At 44.8% G+C, this 24,446-nt stretch overlaps 1 protein-coding gene across 8 annotated transcripts in view; it reads left to right on the top strand.

Annotated features, from left to right (window-relative positions):
• Window positions 1-24,446, top strand: part of LOC118370728 (suppressor of tumorigenicity 7 protein homolog) — a 96,624-nt gene that overhangs the window by 35,711 nt on the left and 36,467 nt on the right. The window contains exon 1 of one of the 8 annotated variants that reach the window (XM_052466272.1): window positions 19,059-19,203. The exons of 5 other annotated variants lie outside the window; for them this stretch is intronic. In XM_052466272.1, the coding sequence (XP_052322232.1) occupies window positions 19,197-19,203 (7 nt within the window). In that variant the 5' untranslated portion in view covers window positions 19,059-19,196. Of the gene's footprint in view, window positions 1-19,058; window positions 19,204-19,239; window positions 19,291-21,478; window positions 21,637-24,446 lie in introns of those variants that run through there. 2 more of the 8 variants (XM_052466275.1, XM_052466270.1) reach the window with 2 other exon arrangements.

The following is a 24,446-nucleotide window of genomic DNA, read 5'->3' as shown; positions in this document are numbered from 1 at the left end:
CAAAAAAGTATTTAGTCAGCCACCAATTGTGCAAGTTCTCCGACTTAAAAAGATGAGAGAGGCCTGTAATTTTCATCATAGGTACACTTCAACTATGACAGACAAAATGAGGAAAAGAAATCCAGGAAATCACATTGTAGGATTTTTAATTAATTTATTTGCAAATTAGGGTGGAAAATAAGTATTTGGTCAATAACAAAAGTTTATCTCAATACTTTGTTATATACCCTTTGTTGGCAATGACAGAGGTCAAACGTTTTCTGTAAATCTTCACAAGGTTTTCACACATTGTTGCTGGTATTTTGGCACATTCCTCCATACAGATCTCCTCTAGAGCAGTGATGTTTTGGGGCTGTTACTGGGCAACACAGACTTTCAAGTCCCTCCAAAGATTTTCTATGGGGTTGAGATCTGGAGACTGGCTAGGCCACTCCAGGACCTTGAAAGGCTTCTTACGAAGCCACTCCTTCGTTGCCCGGGCGGTGTGTTTGGGATCATTGTCATGCTGAAAGACCCAGCCACGTTTCATCTTCAATGCCCTTGCTGATGGAAGGAGGTTTTCACTCAAAATCGCACGATACATGGCCCCATTCATTCTTTCCTTTACACGGATCCGTCATCCTGGTCCCTTTGCAGAAAAACATCCCCAAAGCATGATGTTTCCACCCCCATGCTTCACAGTAGGTATGGTGTTCTTTGGATGCAACTCAGCATTCTTTGTTCTTCAAACACGACGAGTTGAGTTTTTACCAAAAAGTTATATTTTGGTTTCATCTGACCATATGACATTCTCCCAATCTTCTTCTGGATCATCCAAATGCTCTCTAGCAAACTTCAGATGGGCCTGGACATGTACTGGCTTAAGCAGGGGGACACGTCTGGCACTGCAGGATTTGAGTCCCTGGCGGCGTAGTGTGTTACTGATGGTAGGCTTTGTTACTTTGGTCCCAGCTCTCTGCAGGTCATTCACTAGGTCCCCCCATGTGGTTCTGGGATTTTTGCTGACTGTTCTTGTGATCATTTTGACCCCACGGGGTGAGATCTTGTGTGGAGCCCCAGATCGAGGGAGATTATCAGTGGTCTTGTATGTCTTCCATTTCCTAATAATTGCTCCCACAGTTGATTTCTTCAAATCAAGCTGCTTACCTATTGCAGATTCAGTCTTCCCAGTCTGGTGCAGGTCTACAATTTTGTTTCTGGTGTCCTTTGACAGCTCTTTGGTATTGGCCATAGTAGCAGTAGTCATTTAGCTCAGTACCTTGGCTTTCTTGGGAACAGGAACAATGGTGGCCCTCTTGAAGCATGTGGGAATCCGCAAACTGGGATAGGGATTGAATATGTCCGTAAATACACCAGCCAGCTTTTCTGCGCATGCTCTGAGGACGCGGCTGGGGATGCCGTCTGAGCCGGCAGCCTTGGGAGGGTTGACACGTTTAAATGTTTTGCTCACATCGACTGCAGTGAAGGAGAGCCCGCAAGTTTTGGTAGCGGGCGGTGTCAGTGGCACTGTGTTGTCCTCAAAGCGAGCAAAGAAGTTGTTTAGTCTGTCTGGGTGCAAGACATCTGGTCCGCTATGGGGCTGGTTGTCCTTTTATAGTCTGTGATTGACTGTAGACCCTGCCACATACTTATCGTGTCTGAGCCGTTGAATTGTCAGTTTTACAAGGATATGTTTAGCAGCATGAGTGAATGAGGCTTTGTTGCGAAATAGGAGGCCTATTCTAGATTATATTTTGGATTGGAGATTGGAGATGCTTAATGTGAAGGAGAGGAGAGTTTACAGTTTAACCAGACACCTAGGTATTTGTAGTTGTCCACATATTCTAAGTAGTGAGGCTAGTCGGGCGGGTGCTGGCAGTGATCGATTGAAGAGCATGCATTTAGTTTTACTAGCATTTAAGAGCAGTTGGAGGCCACGGAAGGAGTGTTGTATGGCATTGAAGCTTGTTTGGAGGTTTGTTAACTTCTCTAGGGTCGGGGCGGAATTTGGAATTTTGGATTTATTTTAATATTTTTTTTTTCACCTTTATTTAACCAGGTAGGCTAGTTGAGAACAAGTTATCATTTGCAACTGCGACCTGGCCAAGATAAAGCATAGCAGTGTGAACAGACAACACAGAGTTACACATGGAGTAAACAATTAGCAAGTCAATAACACAGTAGAAAAAAATGGGCAGTCTATATACAATGTGTGCAAAAGGCATGAGGAGGTAGGCGAATAATACAATTTTGCAGATTAACACTGGAGCGATAAATGATCAGATGGGCATGTACAGGTAGAGATATTGGTGTGCAAAAGAGCAGAAAAGTAAATAAATAAAAACAGTATAAAAACAGTATGGGAATGAGGTAGGTGAAAAAGGGTGAGCTATTTACCTATAGACTATGTACAGCTGCAGCGATCGGTTAGCTGCTCGGATAGCTGATGTTTGAAGTTGGTGAGGGAGATAAAAGTCTCCAACTTCAGCGATTTTGCAATTCGTTCCAGTCACAGGCAGCAGAGTACTGGAACGAAAGGCGGCCAAATGAGGTGTTGGCTTTAGGGATGATCAGTGAGATACACCTGCTGGAGCGCGTGCTACGGATGGGTGTTGCCATCGTGACCAGTGAACTGAGATAAGGCGGAGCTTTACCTAGCATGGACTTGTAAATGACCTGGAGCCAGTGGGTCTGGCGACGAATATGTAGTGAGGGCCAGCCGACTAGAGCATACAAGTCGCAGTGGTGGGTGGTATAAGGTGCTTTAGTGACAAAACGGATGGCACTGTGATAGACTGCATCCAGTTTGCTGAGTAGAGTGTTGGAAGCCATTTTGTAGATGACATCGCCGAAGTCGAGGATCGGTAGGATAGTCAGTTTTACTAGGGTAAGCTTGGCAGCGTGAGTGAAGGAGGCTTTGTTGCGGAATAGAAAGCCGACTCTGGATTTGATTTTGATTGGAGATGTTTGATGTGAGTCTGGAAGGAGAGTTTGCAGTCTAGCCAGACACCTAGGTACTTATAGATGTCCACATATTCAAGGTTGGAACCATCCAGGGTGGTGATGCTAGTCGGGCATGCGGGTGCAGGCAGCGATCGGTTGAAAAGCATGCATTTGGTTTTACTCGCGTTTAAGAGCAGTTGGAGGCCACGGAAGGAGTGCTGTATGGCATTGAAGCTCGTTTGGAGGTTTGATAGCACAGTGTCCAATGACGGGCCGAAAGTATATAGAATGGTGTTGTCTGCGTAGAGGTGGATCAGGGAATCGCCCGCAGCAAGAGCAACATCATTGATATATACAGAGAAAAGAGTCGGCCCGAGAATTGAACCCTGTGGCACCCCCATAGAGACTGCCAGAGGACCGGACAGCATGCCCTCTGATTTGACACACTGAACTCTGTCTGCAAAGTAATTGGTGAACCAGGCAAGGCAGTCATCCGAAAACCGAGGCTGTTGAGTCTGCCGATAAGAATTTGGTGATTGACCGAGTCGAAAGCCTTGGCGAGGTCGATGAAGACGGCTGCACACGTACTGTCTTTTATCGATGGCGGTTATGATATCATTTAGTACCTTGAGTGTGGCTGAGGTGCACCCGTGACCGGCTCGGAAACCAGATTGCACAGCGGAGAAGGTACGGTGGGATTCGAGATGGTCAGTGACCTGTTTGTTGACTTGGCTTTCGAAGACCTTAGATAGGCAGGGCAGGATGGATATAGGTCTATAGCAGTTTGGGTCCAGGGTGTCTCCTCCTTTGAAGAGGGGGATGACTGCGGCAGCTTTCAATCCTTGGGGATCTCAGACGATATGAAAGAGAGGTTGAACAGGCTGGTAATAGGGGTTGCGACAATGGCGGCAGATAGTTTCAGAAATAGCGGGTCCAGATTGTCAAGCCCAGCTGATTTGTACGGGTCCAGGTTTTGCAGCTCTTTCAGAACATCTGCTATCTGGATTTGGGTAAAGGAGAACCTGGAGAGGCTTGGGTGAGGAACTACGGGGGGCGGAGCTGTTGGCCGAGGTTGGAGTAGCCAGGCGGAAGGCATGGCCAGCCGTTGAGAAGTGCTTATTGAAGTTTTCGATAATCATGGATTTATCGGTGGAGACCGTGTTTCCTAGCCTCAGTGCAGTGGGCAGCTGGGAGGAGGTGCTCTTGTTCTCCATGGACTTCACAGTGTCCCAGAACTTTTTGGAGTTGGAGCTACAGGATGCAAACTTTTGCCTGAAGAAGCTGGCCTTAGCTTTCCTGACTGACTGCGTGTATTGGTTCCTGACTTCCCTGAACAGTTGCATATCACGGGGGCTATTCGATGCTATTGCAGTCCGCCACAGGATGTTTTTGTGCTGGTCGAGGGCAGTCAGGTCTGGAGTGAACCAAGGGCTGTATCTGTTCTTGCTTCTGAATTTTTTGAACGGAGCATGCTTATCCAAAATGGTGAGGAAGTTACTTTAAAAGAATGACCAGGCATCCTCAACTGACGGGATGAGGTCAATGTCCTTCCAGGATACACGGGCCAGGTCGATTAGAAAGGCCTGCTCACAGAAGTGTTTTAGGGAGCGTTTGACAGTGATGAGGGGTGGTCGTTTGACTGCGGCTCCGTGGCGGATACAGGCGATGAGGCAGTGATCGCTGAGATCCTGGTTGAAGACAGCGGAGGTATATTTGGAGGGCCAGTTGGTCAGGATGACGTCTATGAGGGTGCCCTTGTTTACAGAGTTAGGGTTGTACCTGGTGGGTTCCTTGATGATTTGCGTGAGATTGAGGGCATCTAGCTTAGATTGTAGGACTGCCGGGGTGTTAAGCATATCCCAGTTTAGGTCACCTAACAGGACAAACTCTGAAGCTAGATGGGGGCGATCAATTCACAAATGGTGTCCAGGGCACAGCTGGGAGCTGACGGGGTCGGTAGCAGGCGGCAACAGTGAGAGACTTGTTTCTGGAGAGAGTAATTTTCAAAATTAGTAGTTCAAACTGTTTGGGTATGGACCTGGAAAGTATGACATTACTTTGCAGGCTATCTCTGCAGTAGACTGCGACTCCGCCCCCTTTGGCAGTTCTATCTTGACGGAAGATGTTATAGTTGGGTATGGAAATCTCTGAATTTTTGGTGGCCTTCCTGAGCCAGGATTCAGACACGGCAAGGACATCAGGGTTAGCAGAGTGTGCTAAAGCAGTGAGTAAAACAAACTTAGGGAGGAGGCTTCTGATGTTGACATGCATAAAACCAAGACTTTTCGATCACAGAAGTCAACAAATGAGGGTACCTGGGGACATGCAGGGCCTGGGTTTACCTCCACATCACCCGCGGAACAGAGAAGGAGTAGTATGAGGGTGCGGCTAAAGGCTATCAAAACTGGTCGCCTAGAGCGTTGGGGGCAGAGGATAAGAGGAGCAGGTTTCTGGGCATGGTAGAATATATTCAGGGCATAATGCGCAGACAGGGGTATGGTGGGGTGCGGGTACAGCGGAGGTAAGCCCAGGCACTGGGTGATGATGAGAGAGGTTGTATCTCTGGACATGCTGGTTGTAATGGGTGAGGTCACCGCATGTGTGGGGGGTGGGACAAAGGAGGTAACAGGGGTATGCAGAGTGGATCTAGGGGCTCCATTGTGAACTAAAACAATGATAACTAACCTGAACAACAGTATACAAGGCATATTGACATTTGGGAGAGACATACAGCGAGGCATACAGTAATCACAGGTGTTGAATTGGGAAAGCTAGCTAAAAACAGTAGGCGAGGCTAATCAGCTAGCACAACAAACAGCAGGTAAAATGGCGTTGACTAGGCAACTGGGCCGACAGATAAAACAAACAAGCAGAATGGAGTACCGTGATTAATGGACAGTCCAGCGTCGTCAGCTATGTAGCCAAGAGATCAGTGTCCAGGGGCAGCGGTGGATGGGCAGGGAAGCTGGGCTGGCGAGTGTTATCCAGGTTTAAAAAAACCTAAATAGCTTGTAGCTAGTTAGCTGGTTAGCGTCTGGAGGTTCTTGAGTGTGTCATAAAAATAAAATAAAAATTAAAGGTGATAGCGATTCCGTATCACAGTGGGTGAGGCAGGTTTCCGGAAGGTATAAACAAAATAAAAATCAAAGAGAGATAGAAAGTAAATGGGTTCAGAGTGTTTGGAATGCAGTGAGCCAGATGGTTAGCAGGCCTGTGCTAACAAGCTAACAGTTCGTAGGCCCGGCTAGACAAGCTAGCCGTTAGCAGGCCGAATTAGCAAGCAGGGAGATAGCGAGGGCTAGAGAGCTAACCTTTGGGGGACGTCGCGATGGGGTGAGTCTGTTTATTCCTCTTCTTGCGGTGACATCGACAGACCGGTCGTGGGCCCGGGTAATTGTAGCCCAGGAGTATGCTACAGGAGCTCTAGTGCGCTGGGTGAGCTGGAGACACAGCGTTTCAGAAAGCTTGCGGGCCTTGGCCAGCAGATGGATCTTTGGCGATGTCGCAACGAAAAAGCCTGTTGAAACCACCTCGGACGATTATGTCGGCGGACCAGTCGTGATGGATCGGCGGGGCTCTGTGTCGGCAGTAAAGGGTCCAGGCCAATTGGCAAAAGAGGTATTGTTGGGCCTCTTCGGCTAGTCGGGAGATGGGCTTAGCTCAAGGCTAACTGTAGCTTGTTTTGGGACAGAGACGTTAGCCAGGAGTAGCCACTGGATTGCAGCTAGCTAGTTGCGATGATCCGGTGTAGAGGTTCAGAGCTTGCGGTAGGAATCCGGAGATGTGGTAGAGAAAGAGCAGTCTGATATGCTCTGGGTTGATGTCGCTGGTGTCCTAGTTAGCTTTGAAGACCGCTAGCAATGGCTAACTGAGAAGTAGCTAGTTAGCTTTGAAGACCGCTAGCAATGGCTAACTGAGAAGTAGCTAGTTAGCTGGCTAGCTTCTGATGGTGGTTCCGGTTCTAAAGTAAAGTATAGAAAAAGCAGATCCGTACCACATTGGGTGATGCGGGTTGCAGGAGAGTATATTCAGCTCTAGTTTGAAAGTGAGATTAAAATATGTACGAAATATATACAGAAAAAAGAAGAAAACTATATTTACACTAGACAGGACGGGACAAGACAAAACACACGTCCGATTGCTACGCCATCTTGGAATCATCGGATGAAAAGCGTGCCCAAATTAAATTACCTTCTACTCTGGCCCAGAAGATATGCATATCCTATAATTTAGTAGATGTGGATAGAAAACACTCTAAAGTTTCCAAAACTGTTAAAATAATGTCTGTGGGTATAACAGACCTGATTTGGCAGGTGAACACCAGAGAAAAATCCATTCAGGAATCAGGATTTTTTGTTGTTGTTGTAGTTTTCTATTCAATGCCATTACAGTATCCATCGACTTGGGACTCAAATTGCAGTTCCTATGCCTTCCACCAGATGTCAACAGTCTTTAGAAATTGTTTCAGGCTTGTATTCTGAAAAATGAGGGAGTAAGAGCAGTCTGAATGAGTGGACCCTGCAGTGTCACAGAACTTTTTCATGCGCATGACCGAGAGAGTGAGAGAGAGCCTTTCTTGTTTACCTTTTATATTGACAACGTTATTGTCCGGATGAAATTTTATAGATTACTTAGGCTAAAAACAACCTGAGGATTGAATATAAACATTGTTTCACATGTTTCTATGAACTTTACAGATACAATTTGGATTTTTTTGTCTGCCTTTTGTGACTGCGTTTGAGCCTGTGGATTACTGAAGAAAACGTGCATACAAAACGGAGGTTTTCGGATATAAAGAGAGACTTTATCGAACAAAAGGAACATTTATTGACTAAATGAATGTCTTCTGAGTGTAACCATATGAAGATCATCAAAGGTAAGTGATTCTTTTTTTTATCTCTTTCTGACTTGTGTAACTCTTCTACTTGGCTGATTTACTGTTTGTAATGATTTGTCTGCTGGGCTATGTTCTCACAACCTCTCTAGGGTATGTGGGACGCTAGGGTAAGTGTCCAAAGAAGGGCCAGAAGTATACAGAATGATGGCGTCTGTGTAGAGGTGGATCAGAGAATCACCAGCAGCAAGAGCGACATCATTGATATATACAGAGAAAAGAGTTGGTCCGAGAATTGAACCCTGTGGCACCCCATAGAGACTGCCAGAGTTCCGGATAACAGGCCCTCCGATTTGACACACTCAACTCTATCTGAGAAGTAGTTGGTGAACCAGGCGAGGGAGTAATTTGAGAAACCAAGGCTATTGAGTCTGCTGATAAGAATGCGGTGATTGACAGAGTCGAAAGCCTTGGCCAGGTCGATGAAGACTGCTGCACAGTACTGTCTTTTATCAATGGCGGTTATGATATTGTTTAGGACCTTGAGTGTGGCTGAGGTGCACCCATGACCAGCTCGGAAACCAAATTGCATAGTGGAGAAGGTACGGTGGGATTCAAAATGGTCGGTGATCTATTTGTTAACTTGGCTTTCGAAGACTTTAGAAAGGCATGGCAGGATAGATATGGGTCTGTAGCAGTTTGGGTCTAGATTGTCTCCCCCTTTGAAGAGGGGGATGACTGCGGGAGCTTTCCAATCTTTGATCTCAGAAGATACGAAAGAGAGGTTGAACAGGCTAGTAATAGGTGTTGCAACAATTGTGGCGGATAATTTTAGGGAGAGAAGGTCCAGATTGTCTAGCCCAGCTGATTTGTAGGGGTCCAGAGCCGTTGGCCTGGGTATGGGTAGCCAGGTGGAAAGCATGGCAAGCCTTAGAAAATGCTTATTGAAATTCTCGATTATCGTAGATTTATCGGCGGTGACAATGTTTCCTAGCCTCAGTGCAGTGGGCAGCTGGGAGGAGATGCTCTTATTCTCCCAAAAAAGCAAAGGCTAGCTTTTTAAAATTGACTGTGTATATTGGTTCCTAACTTCCCTGAAAAGTTGCATATCGCAGGGGCTATTCGATGCTAATGCAGTACGCCACAGGATGTGTTTGTGCTGGTCAAGGGCAGTTAAGTCTATAGTGAACCAAGGGCTATTATTTTAACAGTTTTGGAAACGTTAGAGTGTTTTCTATCCATATCCTATCTTCTGGGCCTGAGTAGCAGGCAGTTTAATTTGGGCATGATTTTCATCCAAAATTCAGAATGCTGCCCCCTACCCTAGTGAAGTTAAGCATATCCCAGTTTAGGTCACCTAACTGTACGAACTTTGAAGATATATGGGGGACAATCAATTCACATATGGTGTCCAGGGCACAGCTGGGGGCTGAGCGGGTCTATAACAGGCGGCAACAGTGAGAGACTTATTTCTGTAAAGGTGTCTTTTTAAAAGTAGAAGCTCGAACTGTTTGAGCACAGACCTGGATAGTATGACAGAACTCTGCAGGCTATCTCTGCAGTAGATTGCAACTACGCCCCCTTTGGCAGTTCAATCTAGACCTAAAATGTTGTAGTTGGGGTGGAAATTTACGAATTTTTGGTGGCCTTCCTAAGCCAGGATTCAGACACGGCTAGGACGTCAGGGTTAGCAGAGTGTGCTAAAGCAATGAATAAAACAAACTTAGGGAGGATGCTTCTGATGTTAACATGCATGAAACCAAGGCCTTTACGTTTCCCCAGGCGCTCTCAACAAATGAGAGCGCCTGGTGAATAGGTGTGGTACTGGGGGCTACAGGGCCTGGGTTAACCTCTACATCACCAGAGGAACAGAGGAGGAGTAGGATAAGGATACGGCTAAAGGCTATAAGAATTGGTCGTCTAGTGCGTTGGGAATAGAGAATAAAAGGAGCAGAATTCTGGGCGTGGTAGAATAGTTTCAGGGCATAATGTACAGACAAGGGTATGGTTAGATGTGTGTGTGTATAGTGGAGGTAAACCTAGGCGTTGAGTGACGATGAGAGAAATTGCATCTCTGGAGGCACCAGTTAAGCCAGGTGAGGTCTCCGCATTTGTGGGGGGTGGGACCAAAGAGCTCTCTAAGGCATGTTGTGTGGGACCGGGGGCTCTTCAGTGAAATAAAACAAAGTACTAACTGAGGCAGCAGTAGACAAGGCATATTGACATTCGAGAGAGGCATAAAGCAATCATGGGTGTTGATCGGGAGAGCTAAGACAACAATGGGTAAATGGCGATGAATGGGCAGAGAGGGTTATTAGGTATGCACAGGACCTGAGTTCAAGGCTGGGGCCGACAGATAAACACAGAGGTACCACGTTACTGAATAGTCCAGCAGGCATCAGCTGTGTACCCGAGTGATCATAAGGTCCAATGAGCAGCAATAGGTGTATCAGGGAGCCGTTCGGTAGTCAGTACTACGCTAGGCGAGCGGGAGACAATGGCGTTCAGAAAGCTAGCGGGCCAGGGCAAGCGGATGGGTCTTTGGCGACATCGCAATGGCAAAGCCTTTGCATATTTGCACAGTACAATATACTCCCATTATAAGATTGATGCTCATATGTAGGCCTAGCTTATACAATGTACCTGGCTGGAGTGCACAGTGAGATGACCACGTATGAACAATACTTATTGAATTGAGAATATAATACGCCTATCACTGACAACATACAGTTGAATTCGGAAGTTTTCATACACTTAGGTTGGAGTCATTGAAACTTGTTTTTCAACCACTCCACAAATTTCTTGCTAACAAACTATAGTTTTGGCAAGTCGGTCAGGACATCTACTTTGTGCATGACACAAGTCATTTTTCAAACAATTGTTTACAGTAATTCACTGTATCACAATTCCAGTGGGTCAGAAGTTTACATACACTAAGTTGACTGTGTCTTTAAACAGCTTGGAAAATTCCCGAAAATGTCATGGCTTTAGAAGCTTCTAAAAGTTTAATTGCCATCATTTGAGTCAATTGGAGGTGTACTTGTGGATGTATTTCAAGGCCTACCTTCAAACTCAGTGCCTCTGCTTGACATCATGGAAAAATCAAAAGAAATCAGCCAAGACTTCAGAAAAAACAATTGTAGACCTCCACAAGGTACCACGCCTGACGGTACCACGTTCATCTGTACAAGCAATAGTACGCAAGTATAAACACCATGGGACCACGCAGCCGTCATACCGTTGAGGAAGGAGACGTGTTCTGTCTCTTAGAGATGAACGTACTTTGGTGTGAAAAGTGCAAATCAATCCCAAAACAACAGCAAAGGACCTTGTGAAGATGCTGGAGGAAACCGATACCAAAGTATCTATATCCACAGTAAAACGAGTCCTATATCGACATAACCTGAAAGGCCGCTCAGCAAGGAAGAAGCCGCTGCTCCAAACCCGCAATAAAAAAGCCAGACTATGGTTTGCAACTGCACATGGGGGACAAAGATCGTACTTTTTGGAGAGATGTCCTCTGGTCTGATGAAACAAAAATACAACTGTTTGGCATAATGACCATCGTTATGTTTGGAGGAAAAAGTGTAGTGTGTCAATCTCTTCTAGCAGTGTAGTGTGTCAATCTCCTCTAGCAGTGTAGTGTGTCAATCTCCTCTAGCAGTGTAGTGTGTCAATCTCTTCTAGCAGTGTAGTGTGTCAATCTCTTCTAGCAGTGTAGTGTGTCAATCTCTTCTAGCAGTGTAGTGTGTCAATCTCTTCTAGCAGTGTAGTGTGTCAATCTCTTCTAGCAGTGTCAATCTCTTCTCACAGTGTAGTGTGTCAATCTCTTCTAGCAGTGTAGTGTGTCAATCTCCTCTAGCAGTGTCAATCTCTTGCAGTGTAGTGTGTCAATCTCTTCTCGCAGTGTAGTGTGTCAATCTCTTCTCGCAGTGTAGTGTGTCAATCTCCTCTAGCAGTGTCAATCTCTTGCAGTGTAGTGTGTCAATCTCTTCTAGCAGTGTAGTGTGTCAATCTCTTCTAGCAGTGTAGTGTGTCAATCTCCTCTAGCAGTGTCAATCTCCTCTAGCAGTGTAGTGTGTCAATCTCTTCTAGCAGTGTCATTCTCTTCTCGCAGTGTAGTGTGTCAATCTCCTCTAGCAGTGTCAATCTCTTCTAGCAGTGTAGTGTGTCAATCTCTTCTAGCAGTGTCATTCTCTTCTCGCAGTGTAGTGTGTCAATCTCCTCTAGCAGTGTCAATCTCTTCTAGCAGTGTAGTGTGTCAATCTCCTCTAGCAGTGTAGTGTGTCAATCTCCTCTAGCAGTGTAGTGTGTCAATCTCTTCTAGCAGTGTAGTGTGTCAATCTCTTCTAGCAGTGTAGTGTGTCAATCTCTTCTAGCAGTGTAGTGTGTCAATCTCCTCTAGCAGTGTAGTGTGTCAATCTCTTCTAGCAGTGTAGTGTGTCAATCTCCTCTAACAGTGACACACTACACTGCTAGAAGAGATTGACAATCTCCTCTAGCAGTGTAGTGTGTCAATCTCTTCTAGCAGTGTAGTGTGTCAATCTCCTCTAGCAGTGTAGTGTGTCAATCTCCTCTAGCAGTGTAGTGTGTCAATCTCCTCAAGCAGTGTAGTGTGTCAATCTCTTCTAGCAGTGTAGTGTGTCAATCTCCTCTAGCAGTGACACACTACACTGCTAGAAGAGATTGACAATCTCCTCTAGCAGTGTAGTGTGTCAATCTCTTCTAGCAGTGTAGTGTGTCAATCTCCTCTAGCAGTGTAGTGTGTCAATCTCTTCTAGCAGTGTAGTGTGTCAATCTCCTCTAGCAGTGACACACTACACTGCTAGAAGAGATTGACAATCTCCTCTAGCAGTGTAGTGTGTCAATCTCCTCTATCAGTGTAGTGTGTCAATCTCTTCTAGCAGTGGAGTGTGTCAATCTCTTCTAGCAGTGTCAATCTCTTCTCGCAGTGTAGTGTGTCAATCTCTTCTCGCAGTGTAGTGTGTCAATCTCTTCTAGCAGTGTAGTGTGTCAATCTCTTCTAGCAGTGGAGTGTGTCAATCTCTTCTAGCAGTGCAGTGTGTCAATCTCTTCTAGCAGTGTAGTGTGTCAATCTCCTCTATCAGTGTAGTGTGTCAATCTCTTCTAGCAGTGTAGTGTGTCAATCTCTTCTAGCAGTGTCATTCTCTTCTCGCAGTGTAGTGTGTCAATCTCTTCTCGCAGTGTAGTGTGTCAATCTCTTCTCGCAGTGTAGTGTGTCAATCTCTTCTAGCAGTGTAGTGTGTCAATCTCTTCTAGCAGTGTCATTCTCTTCTCGCAGTGTAGTGTGTCAATCTCCTCTAGCAGTGTCAATCTCTTCTAGCAGTGTAGTGTGTCAATCTCCTCTAGCAGTGTCAATCTCTTCTCGCAGTGTAGTGTGTCAATATCTTCTAGCAATATAGTGTGTCAATCTCTTCTAGCAGTGTAGTGTGTCAATCTCCTCTAGCAGTGTCAATCTCCTCTAGCAGTGTAGTGTGTCAATCTGTTCTAGCAGTGTAGTGTGTCAATCTCTTCTAGCAGTGTAGTGTGTCAATCTCCTCTAGCAGTGTAGTGTGTCAATTTCTTCTAGCAGGGTAGTGTGTCAATCTCCTCCAGCAGTGTCAATCTCTTCTAGCAGTGTAGTGTGTCAATCTCTTCTAGCAGTGTAGTGTGTCAATCTCTTCTAGCAGTGTAGTGTGTCAATCTCTTCTAGCAGTGTAGTGTGTCAATCTCCTCCAGCAGTGTCAATCTCTTCTAGCAGTGTAGTGTGTCAATCTCTTCTAGCAGTGTAGTGTGTCAATCTCTTCTAGCAGTGTAGTGTGTCAATCTCTTCTAGCAGTGTAGTGTGTCAATCTCTTCTAGCAGTGTAGTGTGTCAATCTCCTCCAGCAGTGTCAATCTCTTCTAGCAGTGTAGTGTGTCTAGCAGTGTAGTGTGTCAATCTCTTCTAGCAGTGTAGTGTGTCAATCTCTTCTAGCAGTGTAGTGTGTCAATCTCTTCTAGCAGTGTAGTGTGTCAATCTCCTCTAGCAGTGTAGTGTGTCAATCTCTTCTAGCAGTGTCAATCTCTTCTCGCAGTGTAGTGTGTCAATCTCTTCTCGCAGTGTAGTGTGTCAATCTCTTCTAGCAGTGTAGTGTGTCAATCTCTTCTAGCAGTGGAGTGTGTCAATCTCTTCTAGCAGTGCAGTGTGTCAATCTCTTCTAGCAGTGTAGTGTGTCAGTCTCCTCTAGCAGTGTCAATCTCTTCTAGCAGTGTAGTGTGTCAATCTCCTCTAGCAGTGTCAATCTCTTCTCGCAGTGTAGTGTGTCAATCTCTTCTAGCAGTGTAGTGTGTCAAACTCTTCTAGCAGTGTCAATCTCTTCTAGCAGTGTAGTGTGTCAATCTCTTCTAGCAGTGTAGTGTGTCAATCTCCTCTAGCAGTGTCAATCTCTTCTAGCAGTGTAGTGTGTCAATCTCTTCTAGCAGTGTCAATCTCTTCCAGCAGTGTAGTGTGTCAATCTCTTCTAGCAGTGTAGTGTGTCAATCTCCTCTAGCAGTGTCAATCTCTTCTCGCAGTGTAGTGTGTCAATCTCTTCTAGTAGTGTAGTGTGTCAATCTCTTCTAGCAGTGTAGTGTGTCAATCTCCTCTAGCAGTGTCAATCTCTTCTCGCAGTGTAGTGTGTCAATCTCTTCTAGTAGTGTAGTGTGTCAATCTCTTCTAGCAGTGTAGTGTGTCAATCTCTTCTAGCAGTGTAGTGTGTCAATCTCTTCTAGCAGTGTAGTGTGTCAATCTCTTCTAGCAGTGTAGTGTGTCAATCTCTTCTAGTAGTGTAGTGTGTCAATCTCTTCTCGCAGTGTAGTGTGTCAATCTCTTCTAGCAGTGTAGTGTGTCAATCTCTTCTAGCAGTGTCATTCTCTTCTCGCAGTGTAGTGTGTCAATCTCTTCTAGCAGTGTAGTGTGTCAATCTCCTCTAGCAGTGTCAATCTCTTCTAGCAGTGTAGTGTGTCAATCTCCTCTAGCAGTGTCAATCTCTTCTCGCAGTGTAGTGTGTCAATCTCTTCTCGCAGTGTAGTGTGTCAATCTCTTCTCGCAGTGTAGTGTGTCAATCTCTTCTAGCAGTGTAGTGTGTCAATCTCTTCTAGCAGTGTAGTGTGTCAATCTCTTCTAACAGTGTAGTGTGTCAATCTCTAGCAGTGTCAATCTCTTCTCGCAGTGTATTGTGTCAATCTCTTCTAGCAGTGTAGTGTGTCAATCTCTTCTAGCAGTGTCAATCTCTTCTAGCAGTGTAGTGTGTCAATCTCCTCTAGCAGTGTAGTGTGTCAATCTCCTCTAGCAGTGTAGTGTGTCAATCTCCTCTAGCAGTGTAGTGTGTCAATCTCCTCTAGCAGTGTAGTGTCTCAATCTCCTCTAGCAGTGTCAATCTCTTCTAGCAGTGTAGTGTGTCAATCTCTTCTAGCAGTGTAGTGTGTCAATCTCCTCCAGCAGTGTCAATCTCTTCTAGCAGTGTAGTGTGTCAATCTCTTCTCGCAGTGTAGTGTGTCAATCTCTTCTAGCAGTGTAGTGTGTCAATCTCTTCTAGCAGTGTAGTGAGTCAATCTCTTCTAGCAGTGTAGTGTGTCAATCTCTTCTCACAGTGTGTGTCAATCTCTTCTAGCAGTGTAGTGTGTCAATCTCCTCCAGCAGTGTCAATCTCTTCTCGCAGTGTAGTGTGTCAATCTCTTCTAGCAGTGTAGTGTGTCAATCTCCTCCAGCAGTGTCAATCTCTTCTCGCAGTGTAGTGTGTCAACCTCTTCTAGCAGTGTAGTGTGTCAATCTCTTCTAGCAGTGTAGTGTGTCAATCTCTTCTAGCAGTGTAGTGTGTCAATCTCCTCTAGCAGTGTCAATCTCTTCTCGCAGTGTAGTGTGTCAATCTCTTCTAGCAGTGTAGTGTGTCAATCTCTTCTAGCAGTGTAGTGTGTCAATCTCTTCTAGCAGTGTCAATCTCTTCTAGCAGTGTAGTGTGTCAATCTCTTCTCGCAGTGTAGTGTGTCAATCTCTTCTCGCAGTGTAGTGTGTCAATCTCTTCTAGCAGTGTAGTGTGTCAATCTCTTCTCGCAGTGTAGTGTGTCAATCTCTTCTAGCAGTGTAGTGTGTCAATCTCTTCTCGCAGTGTAGTGTGTCAATCTCTTCTAGCAGTGTAGTGTGTCAATCTCTTCTAGCAGTGTAGTGTGTCAATCTCTTCTAGCAGTGTAGTGTGTCAATCTCTTCTAGCAGTGTAGTGTGTCAATCTCTTCTAGCAGTGTAGTGTGTCAATCTCTTCTAGCAGTGTAGTGTGTCAATCTCTTCTAGCAGTGTAGTGTGTCAATGTCCTCTCGCAGAGTCAATCTCCTCTAGCAGTGTAGTGTGTCAATGTCCTCTAGCAGAGTCAATCTCCTCTAGCAGTGTAGTGTGTCAATCTCCTCTAGCAGTGTAGTGTGTCAATGTCCTCTAGCAGAGTCAATCTCCTCTAGCAGTGTAGTGTGTCAATCTCCTCTAGCAGTGTAGTGTCAATTCCATTCTTCTGTTGACATGTTTCACATTTAGCCTGTAGATGCTTCACTTACCAATAAGAAGTGCAAGTCAGAACTGAAGTGGGGGACTCCCACCACTTGTGGACATTTGATGACGCCTGTTGTCCAAACAGCTGTAGCCCACGCATGGGTCTATTCTATGTCTTTGAGCCTCGGCAGCGTAGCTTTAGGAGTAGTATTTACAGCATCAAATCAAATGTTGTTTGTCACAAACACATTGTTAGCAGATGTTAGTGCGAGTGTAGCGATAAGCTTGTGCTTCTAGTTCCGACAGTGCAGTAATATCTAACAAGTAATCTAACAATTCCCTATCAACTACATAATACACACAAATCTAAAGGGGTGAATGAGAATATGTACATCTAAGTATATGGATGAGCGATGGCCGAGCGGTATAGCCAAGTTGCAATAGATGGTTTAAAATACAGTATATACATATGATATGAGTAATGTAAGATATGTAAACCTTTATTAAAGTGGTATTGTATAAAGTGACTAGTGATCCATTTATTAAAGTGGCCAGTGATTGGGTCTCAATGTAGGCAGCACCCTCTCTAAGTTAGTGATTGTTGTTTAGCAGTCTGATGACCTTGAGATAGAAGCTGTTTTTCATTATTTCCGTCCCAGCTTTGATGCACCTGCACTGACCTAGCGGGCTGAACAGGCAGTGGCTTGGGTGGTTGATGTCCTTGATGATCTTTTTGGCCTTCATGTGACATCGGGTGGTGTAGGTGTCCTGGAGGGCAGGTAGTTTGCCCCTGATGATGCGTTGTGCAGACCTCGCTACCTTCTGGAGAGCCTTGCGGTTGAGGGCAGGCTGTAATACTCTATACAGAATGCTCTCGGTTGTGCAGCTGTAAAAGTTTCTCAGGGTTTTGGGTGACAGGCCAAATTTCTTCAGCCTCCTGAGGTTGAAGAGGTGCTATTGCGCCTTCACCACACTGTATGTGTGGGTGGACCGTTTCAGTTTGTCTGTGATGTGGACGCCAAGGAACTTAACTTTCCACCTTCTCCACTGCTGTCCCTTCGATGTGGACAGGGGGGGTGCTCCCTCTGCTGTTTCCTGAAGTCCACAATCAGCTCTTTTTGTTATGGAAGTTTGATAATGGCGTATATAACTTTGACGGCAACCAGCTGTCACTTTCTGTTACCGTGGTTACCCGGCCTGCCCTATGAGCAGTAGAAACGGATGGCTCAGGGTCGGGTTTCTGTGGTATCTGCCCACTACTGCTATTTTTGTTTTAGTGAGTAGCTTAGTTGGTAACTAGAACCTGAGGGAAGTAAAATAATAATAATAATTTTTATTTTATATTAAGGTTTTTGTTATTTATTCACAAATGGCCTTGATGGTTTTCAAGGGACTGCTGAGATTTTCTTTTAAACATTTTTTAACCTTTATTTTACTAGGCAAGTCAGTTAAGAACAAATTCTTATTTTCAATGACGGCCTAGGAACAGTGGGTTAACTGCCTGTTCAGATAGAGCTTTGTTGGACGGTGTTTACTGTTGTAATAAACAATCCAGATCAAGTTTACCTGTCACTGACCAGTGTCTTTTCAATAACCTTTTACAGTAAAGCACGTTGCTGCTTAATTGAGGCACACTTTGATAATGTTTGCACTCACACTGGTACAATTTCTAATGATCCAAAGCCAGTTTGCCAGAACAGGTGGATTTACCAGTTGGGCTCTTATTCAGTGGAAATGACTCCAGTAAGCTCTGGTCCCTCAGGCTTCAGTAAGCTGTGGTCCCTCAGGCTTCAGCTGATGGTGTGATTCTATCAAAGCCACCCTCAGAGCTATAGCAGTTCCCCTTATCCTCAGGAGCCTCAGTCAGTAAGTCAGTCTAAGTGTGGCCTCCATGATATGTGGATGAAGTATGGAACGAGAACCACTGTTTGAAGAGTCAAACAACGAGCCCTCTTCATGTTGACTGCTAGGTTGGTGATAGTGAGCGAGCTTTCAAGGACACCAATGTATTAGATGTTCCGCTTTGTGTTTTGAAATGCAAATGCATTCAACTCATTGATGTTGTTCAAGCATCTCTCTTCAAGGCATGTTGATTTTGTTGAGAAGAAGTCGAGACAAGCTCAGAGCAGAGAGCCCTTATTGTAGTTGGTTCAGAGGGATCTTCTTTACAAAAGCATAACATTTCTCATCATGTTCCTTCACAACTCTACCACTGTATGATTTAGACCAATCACATCAAACATTTAATTACATTGGGCTCTCTGGCAGTTGTCAGGTTCTTATTAGGCTCTATTGGAAGAAAGGCAACAGAAAAATATTCCAGAGCAGGTGCTGGATTTGTTTATTCATTAAATAAATGAAGAGTGAAACTACACCCACTGCATTCTATTCTCCTACGTGGTTCATTGACAATGTTTCAACCACTCCGGTCTTTTATTAGGTCCGGAAAGACAACATCCCATCTCCGAGCTGTTTGAGACATGCCATTAATGGAGTAGACTATTTCAATTCACACTCTTTTTCTCTCTCTCTCTTAGCTACGTCTTCTAACGTCTTCTAGTCTTGTGTAGGGTCGTTGAGAGGGGTTGTCATGGTTACCTTTTCATGCGAAGGTGAAAGAGCAGCCCACCCCCACATTAAAATCGGAGCTTTTGATTGGTTGAGCCGCTGGTTTACAGACCCCCTCCTGATTCTACGGTGTCACTAGAGAGGGCAGACTAGTCATGCATTATGATTGGCCTGGCCAGCTGTCACTCAAAAGCAGCTGCCTATCACGTACACAGAAGCTGGACTGAGGGCATTGAGGGGCCCCCCCAAGCACATTGTGTGTGTGTGCTCTTAGACTGGGTTTTATTGCCTTGACTCACTGTATGCTCTTTGTGTGTGGTTTGATTTTCCTGTGGTGGGTTTCTCTGGCTATCATCACAGCGGATGTCACAGAGAAATGGAAGGTGAGATATAGTCTATACTAGAGACTGTGTTGTAGCCTACGTAATGTGCATCAGCTTCTCTTTACACAGCTTGAGTGGGGTGAGATGGTGAGCTCTATTCTGTTGGGTTATCTATCTATCTAGGCTAGGCTAGGTTAATGACATTTTTGATAGTGTAGTGTACAGTTGCTACATAGAGTGAAACGACTGTTCGTCTCTGTTTCTGAACTCAACAGTTTGCTCGTGTGTGGGTGAGCCGAGGGGCTGTTCATATAAACATTAACCTGTACTGTGTGTTTGTTTACACTTGTGTGTGTGTGTTCATACATTGAAGTTATCTGCTCGCTTGTGTGTACATAAGGATCCATAGAGCTAGTTTAGAATACCAGTGTCCCTGGCAGATAGGCCTGTCCTGTGTCCCCAATGGCACTATATTCCCTATATAATGCAGTGTTTTGGACCAAGGCCTGTAGGGAATAGATACCTGTTTCTGTTCTTGGTCATTGTTGCTGAGAAACACCAGGCTACTCCATTGTCTTATCAATACACCTGAATGTGTGTCAGTAGGTAAATGAAGAAGACGCAAAGGGCTCCCTATCTGGTATAAGGTTGAGCCATATTAAACATACAGTATGTGTGTGGGTGGGGATCTCAGTGACGGATCTCAATGCAGGGTTATATTCTTTAGGGAACACTCTAGCAAAACGTTTTGCAACAGACAACAAAAATGAGTGTTTATTGGCCAGGTAATCCCTCCCTGTTTCAATCGGTTTTATTCCATTTTTGTGCCTAATGAATACAACCACCAGCTTTTGGATAGTCATTTTATCCAGACCATTTCATTTAAATTGGGCCATAACCCTTCATCACCCATGCGAGTGTCTCACCTTCCCCTGGCTGCCATAACAGGTGAGATGATACCCAGCCCACTTCCTGTGTTCCCAAAAGGTCACATAGGTAGTTAAAACACAAAATGGGCCGTGCTGCGGCGGCCGTGGAGGATCCATACGAGCCGAGACAGATGTGGATGCTAATCGCCTCTGCAACCACAAACATTTGGGAATTACTAGCCAAACCACAGTGACACAGAGGGGGACATTCTAAGCGGAGAATATAGCAAATGGACTCCACACAGAGCTCTAGTAGTTTCTGACTGTGTGTGTGATTTATCATTCTGAACAGAACAGTTTCTGTTATCATTATCAGCAGTCACCTGGGTGTCCTTACTGAAGGGCACATACTGTATCTATTGGTCTGCAATGACATTTAGTTTTTTCCCTGCTAGAATCGCTGTCTTGATTATCAAGCCAGTTTACATTTTCTGTAGACATGGTATCACCGATGGTGGGTCAGCTGAGCCTTAATGAATTACCAATTTATGCTACCTCATATTTACACTGATGTTACAATGTTCTCAATCTCTTACAACAGTTAAACTAGCACGAGTGAAGCCCTTATAGTATTGATATTGCAGTGTCATAATGCAATTCAACAGAGCATTCAACAGAGCATCCAGGGTCATTTATCACACCTTCATCCAGGGTTTATTTATCACACCTTTTCATTTCCTCTGTGCTATTATGATGTTTAAAGGTGCCAGACAGACTTGACTCTGCATCCGGTTCTGCAACATTGACATTCTAGCAACGTAGAGTAAACACCACATTTTACATAGGCCTATACGCCACACTACAGGCCTCTCCCATAGTGTGGTCTATGTCAGGTCTGTGGGGCTGTGGTTCCTCCATAATGCCCCCCTCTCAGTAGGAGAGGAGACCCACTCCAGAAGGGTGAATAGGCATAGGGGCCCAGCTGCTACTGTGGTAGAGGATGGGCGTGTGTATCTGGTTGAGTGGAGGGCTGTCTGAGTGGGGTCTTTGTCCCAGCCGATCGCTCTATAACTGGCGTCTCCCTAAGAAGGAACACCCGGCTTCCTTCTGGAGCAGCATCCAATAGCATCCTGTTATCCCCACTATAACTGTACAAGTATTTCTCCTACAAATAGCCTAATGAGCCGCCGGCCCTAGTGCTGTTTGCACCCCCACTCTGAAACTAGGCCGGATTGAAACCAACGGAAGGGAAATTGAACATTTAGGTGGTGTTAACATGATTGAATGTTAACAGGTTTTTCTGCCCAGGAGAAGGGCTTAAAACTGTTACAGCTACACCACACTACCAGGGATGCAGTTGAGTGGGGTTTGTCCTCCTTTACCACCACATCCTTGTATACTACATTACCCACAATCCCACATTGAGGCCGAACCTACGAACAGATAACAGCAGCCCTGTCCACCTCGTTATGAGATGATCTAGTTGTAGTGTTGTGGGTGTTCTGCATAGGGCTTTAGCTGAGAAGAGGATAGCTGCAGCTCAATGTGTAGACCCGGAGTGTAGACCCGGAGTGTAGACAAGTGGGTGTCAAAGGGAAAGTGATGGGCATGTGGAATGAAGTGGGTGAGTCAAGTGCTCTGCTATAGGTTAGACATTTTAGATTGAGCTGTGTTTCGTTTTCTTATTTTATCTTCTGTTTCTTACCACGTAACCGTGAGCTTCCGTATTGCCAGAGTGTGGACTTCTGTTTTTAAGATGGAGAAGTTAGTAGTATTTCACTTAGTTTTACCCAAATAATTGTACATTTTCTGTTTTAAAGTACTGATGACGGGTGTACTCTTGTGTCATACGTCGTATGCGTGTGCTTACTGTGACTGTCACTCTGAAACTATGCAGCTACTTCCCATGCCTTTGCCAGACAGCATTGCTTGTCAAGCGGGAACGAAGGGCACTGTGTCCCGGTGTTGTTGCCGTTCATGCCGTACCTTTTGACTAAAATGTATGTGCATGTATAATGGTGACATCTAGATGGTTATCAGTATTAGTTAGGGTAAGTGTATCCTATGTTTTTTTTGTGGGGGGTTTTGTATTTTATTTTTGCATTTTCCAATTAAGAACATTCAAAACAAAAGTGAAAAGATATGTGACAACGATAGGACAAAGTGACAGTAACAGACAAGTGTAACAAAAAAAATAATAATAATTATATATACAAACATACAATAAAAAAGAATAATAATGAGACATTGGATCATATGGTCACCTGCTGTATCATACACTTGGCCCTAATCACGTGTATGATAGCTACGGATGCGGTCAAATATATTGGCAACCTTACACAGGTCATGCTTCCTTCTAAATATAAATTGAAAAAGCATTTGGTGTTCACCCGTGTAGGCCTATTTGTTTGATTTACAACTGCGATGTATGCACACATGACTGTAAGTCGCTTTGGATAAAAGCGTCAGCTAAATGGCATATATTATTATTATTATATTACCCCATTTTTATTTTTTTTAAGTGCAATGGTGTCATAAATGGCGCCGGCTGCTGTTTTACGGCCCCTAACCAAATGCAATATTTTGTTATTTTGTACATAATGTTGCTGCTACCATCTCTTATGACCGAAAAACAGCTTCTGGAACGGCGATTACTCACCTCGAACTGGACAAAGATTTTTTTCTTTAATGATTCCGAAGCGAGGGAAATGCTGCTTCTCCGAGACCAGGTCCAAATCCCTGTCATTCACATGAAGAAAAGACTGAATACATGGGATGGAGATCGGGGTGCCTTGGGAGAATTCGTTGGCGAGTGGGTAACCCGCCTCCCACATCTGTTCTATTGGCCAATGTGCAATTACTGGAGAATAAACTGGATGATCTCCGTTCAAGACTATTCTACCAACGGGACATTAAAACTGTAATATCTTATGTTTTTCACTGAGTCGTGGCTGAACGACAACATTTACATTTACATTTAAGTCATTTAGCAGACGCTCTTATCCAGAGCGACTGACAACACGGATAATATACAGTTGGCTGGGTTTTCCGTGCATCGGCAGGACAGAACAGCTACGTCTGGTAATACGAAGGGTGTGGGTGTGTATCTATTTGTCAATAACAGCTGGTGCGCGATGTCTAATATTAAAGAAGTCTCAAGGTATTGCTCGGCTGAGGTAGAGTACCTCATGATAAGCTGTAGACCACACTATCTAGACATCTATATTTTCTGTATCCGTCTATTTACCACCACAAACTGATGCTGGCACCTAAGACTGCACTCAACGAGCTGTTTAAGGCCATAAGCAAACAAGAAAATGCTCATCCAGAAAAAATGCTCATCTGGCACTCCTAGTGGCCAGGGACTTTAATGCAGGCAAGCTTAAATCCGTTTTACCTCATTTCTACCAGTAACCAGAGGGAAAAAAACTCTAGACCACCTTTACGCCACACACAGAGACTCATACAAAGCTTACCCTCCATTTGGCAAATCTGACGATAATTATATCCTCCCAATTCTTGCTGACAAGCAAAAACTAAAGCCGGAAGTGTCAGTGACTTGCTCAATACGGAAGTGGTCTGATGATGCGGATGCTACGCTACAGGACTGTTTTGTTAGTAAAGACTGGAAAATGTTCCTGGAATCATCCAATAGCATTGAGGAGTGTACCACCTCAGTCACCAGCTTCATTAACAAGTACATCGACAACGTCATGCAATATTGTAATTATTCGCCTACCTCCTCATGCCTTTTGCACACATTGTATATAGACTCCCCTTTTTTTCTACTGTGTTATTGACTTGTTAATTGTTTACTCCATGTGTAACTCTGTGTTGTCTGTTATGCTTTATCTTGGCCAGGTCGCAGTTGCAAATGAGAACTTGTTCTCAACTAGCCTACCAACTAGCCTACCTGGTTAAATAAAGGTGAAATAAATAAATAAAAATCCCAACAGTGACAGTACGTACATATCCCAACCAAAAGCCTTGGATTACAGGCAACAGTCGCACCGAGCTAAAGGCTAGAACTGCCGCTTTCAAGGAGCGGGACACCAATCCAGAAGCTTATAAGAAATCCCTTTATGTTCCGGACAACTGTGTGATCACATTCTCCGTAGCCGATGTGAGCAAGACCTTTAAACAGGTCAACATTCACAAGGCTGCGAAGCCAGACGGATTACCAGGATGGTACTCAACCCTCTGCAACTGGATACTGGACTTCCTGACAGACTGCCCTTGGTGGTAAGGCTAGGCAACAACACATCTGCCACGATGAGCCTCAACACGGGGGCCCCTTAGGGGTGCGTGCTTAGTTCCCTCCTGTACTCCCTGTTCACCCACGACTGCATGGCTGACCACGACTCCAACACCATCATTAAGTTTGCTGACGACATAAGTGGTCACCAACAGCCTGATTACCAACAACGATGAGAC

The sequence above is a fragment of the Oncorhynchus keta genome, chromosome 17 (genome assembly GCF_023373465.1).
Source record: "Oncorhynchus keta strain PuntledgeMale-10-30-2019 chromosome 17, Oket_V2, whole genome shotgun sequence".
Classification (NCBI taxonomy): Eukaryota; Metazoa; Chordata; class Actinopteri; order Salmoniformes; family Salmonidae; genus Oncorhynchus; species Oncorhynchus keta.
The sequence above is the reverse complement of the archived record's forward strand: the minus strand, read 5'-3'. Positions and strand labels throughout refer to the sequence as shown.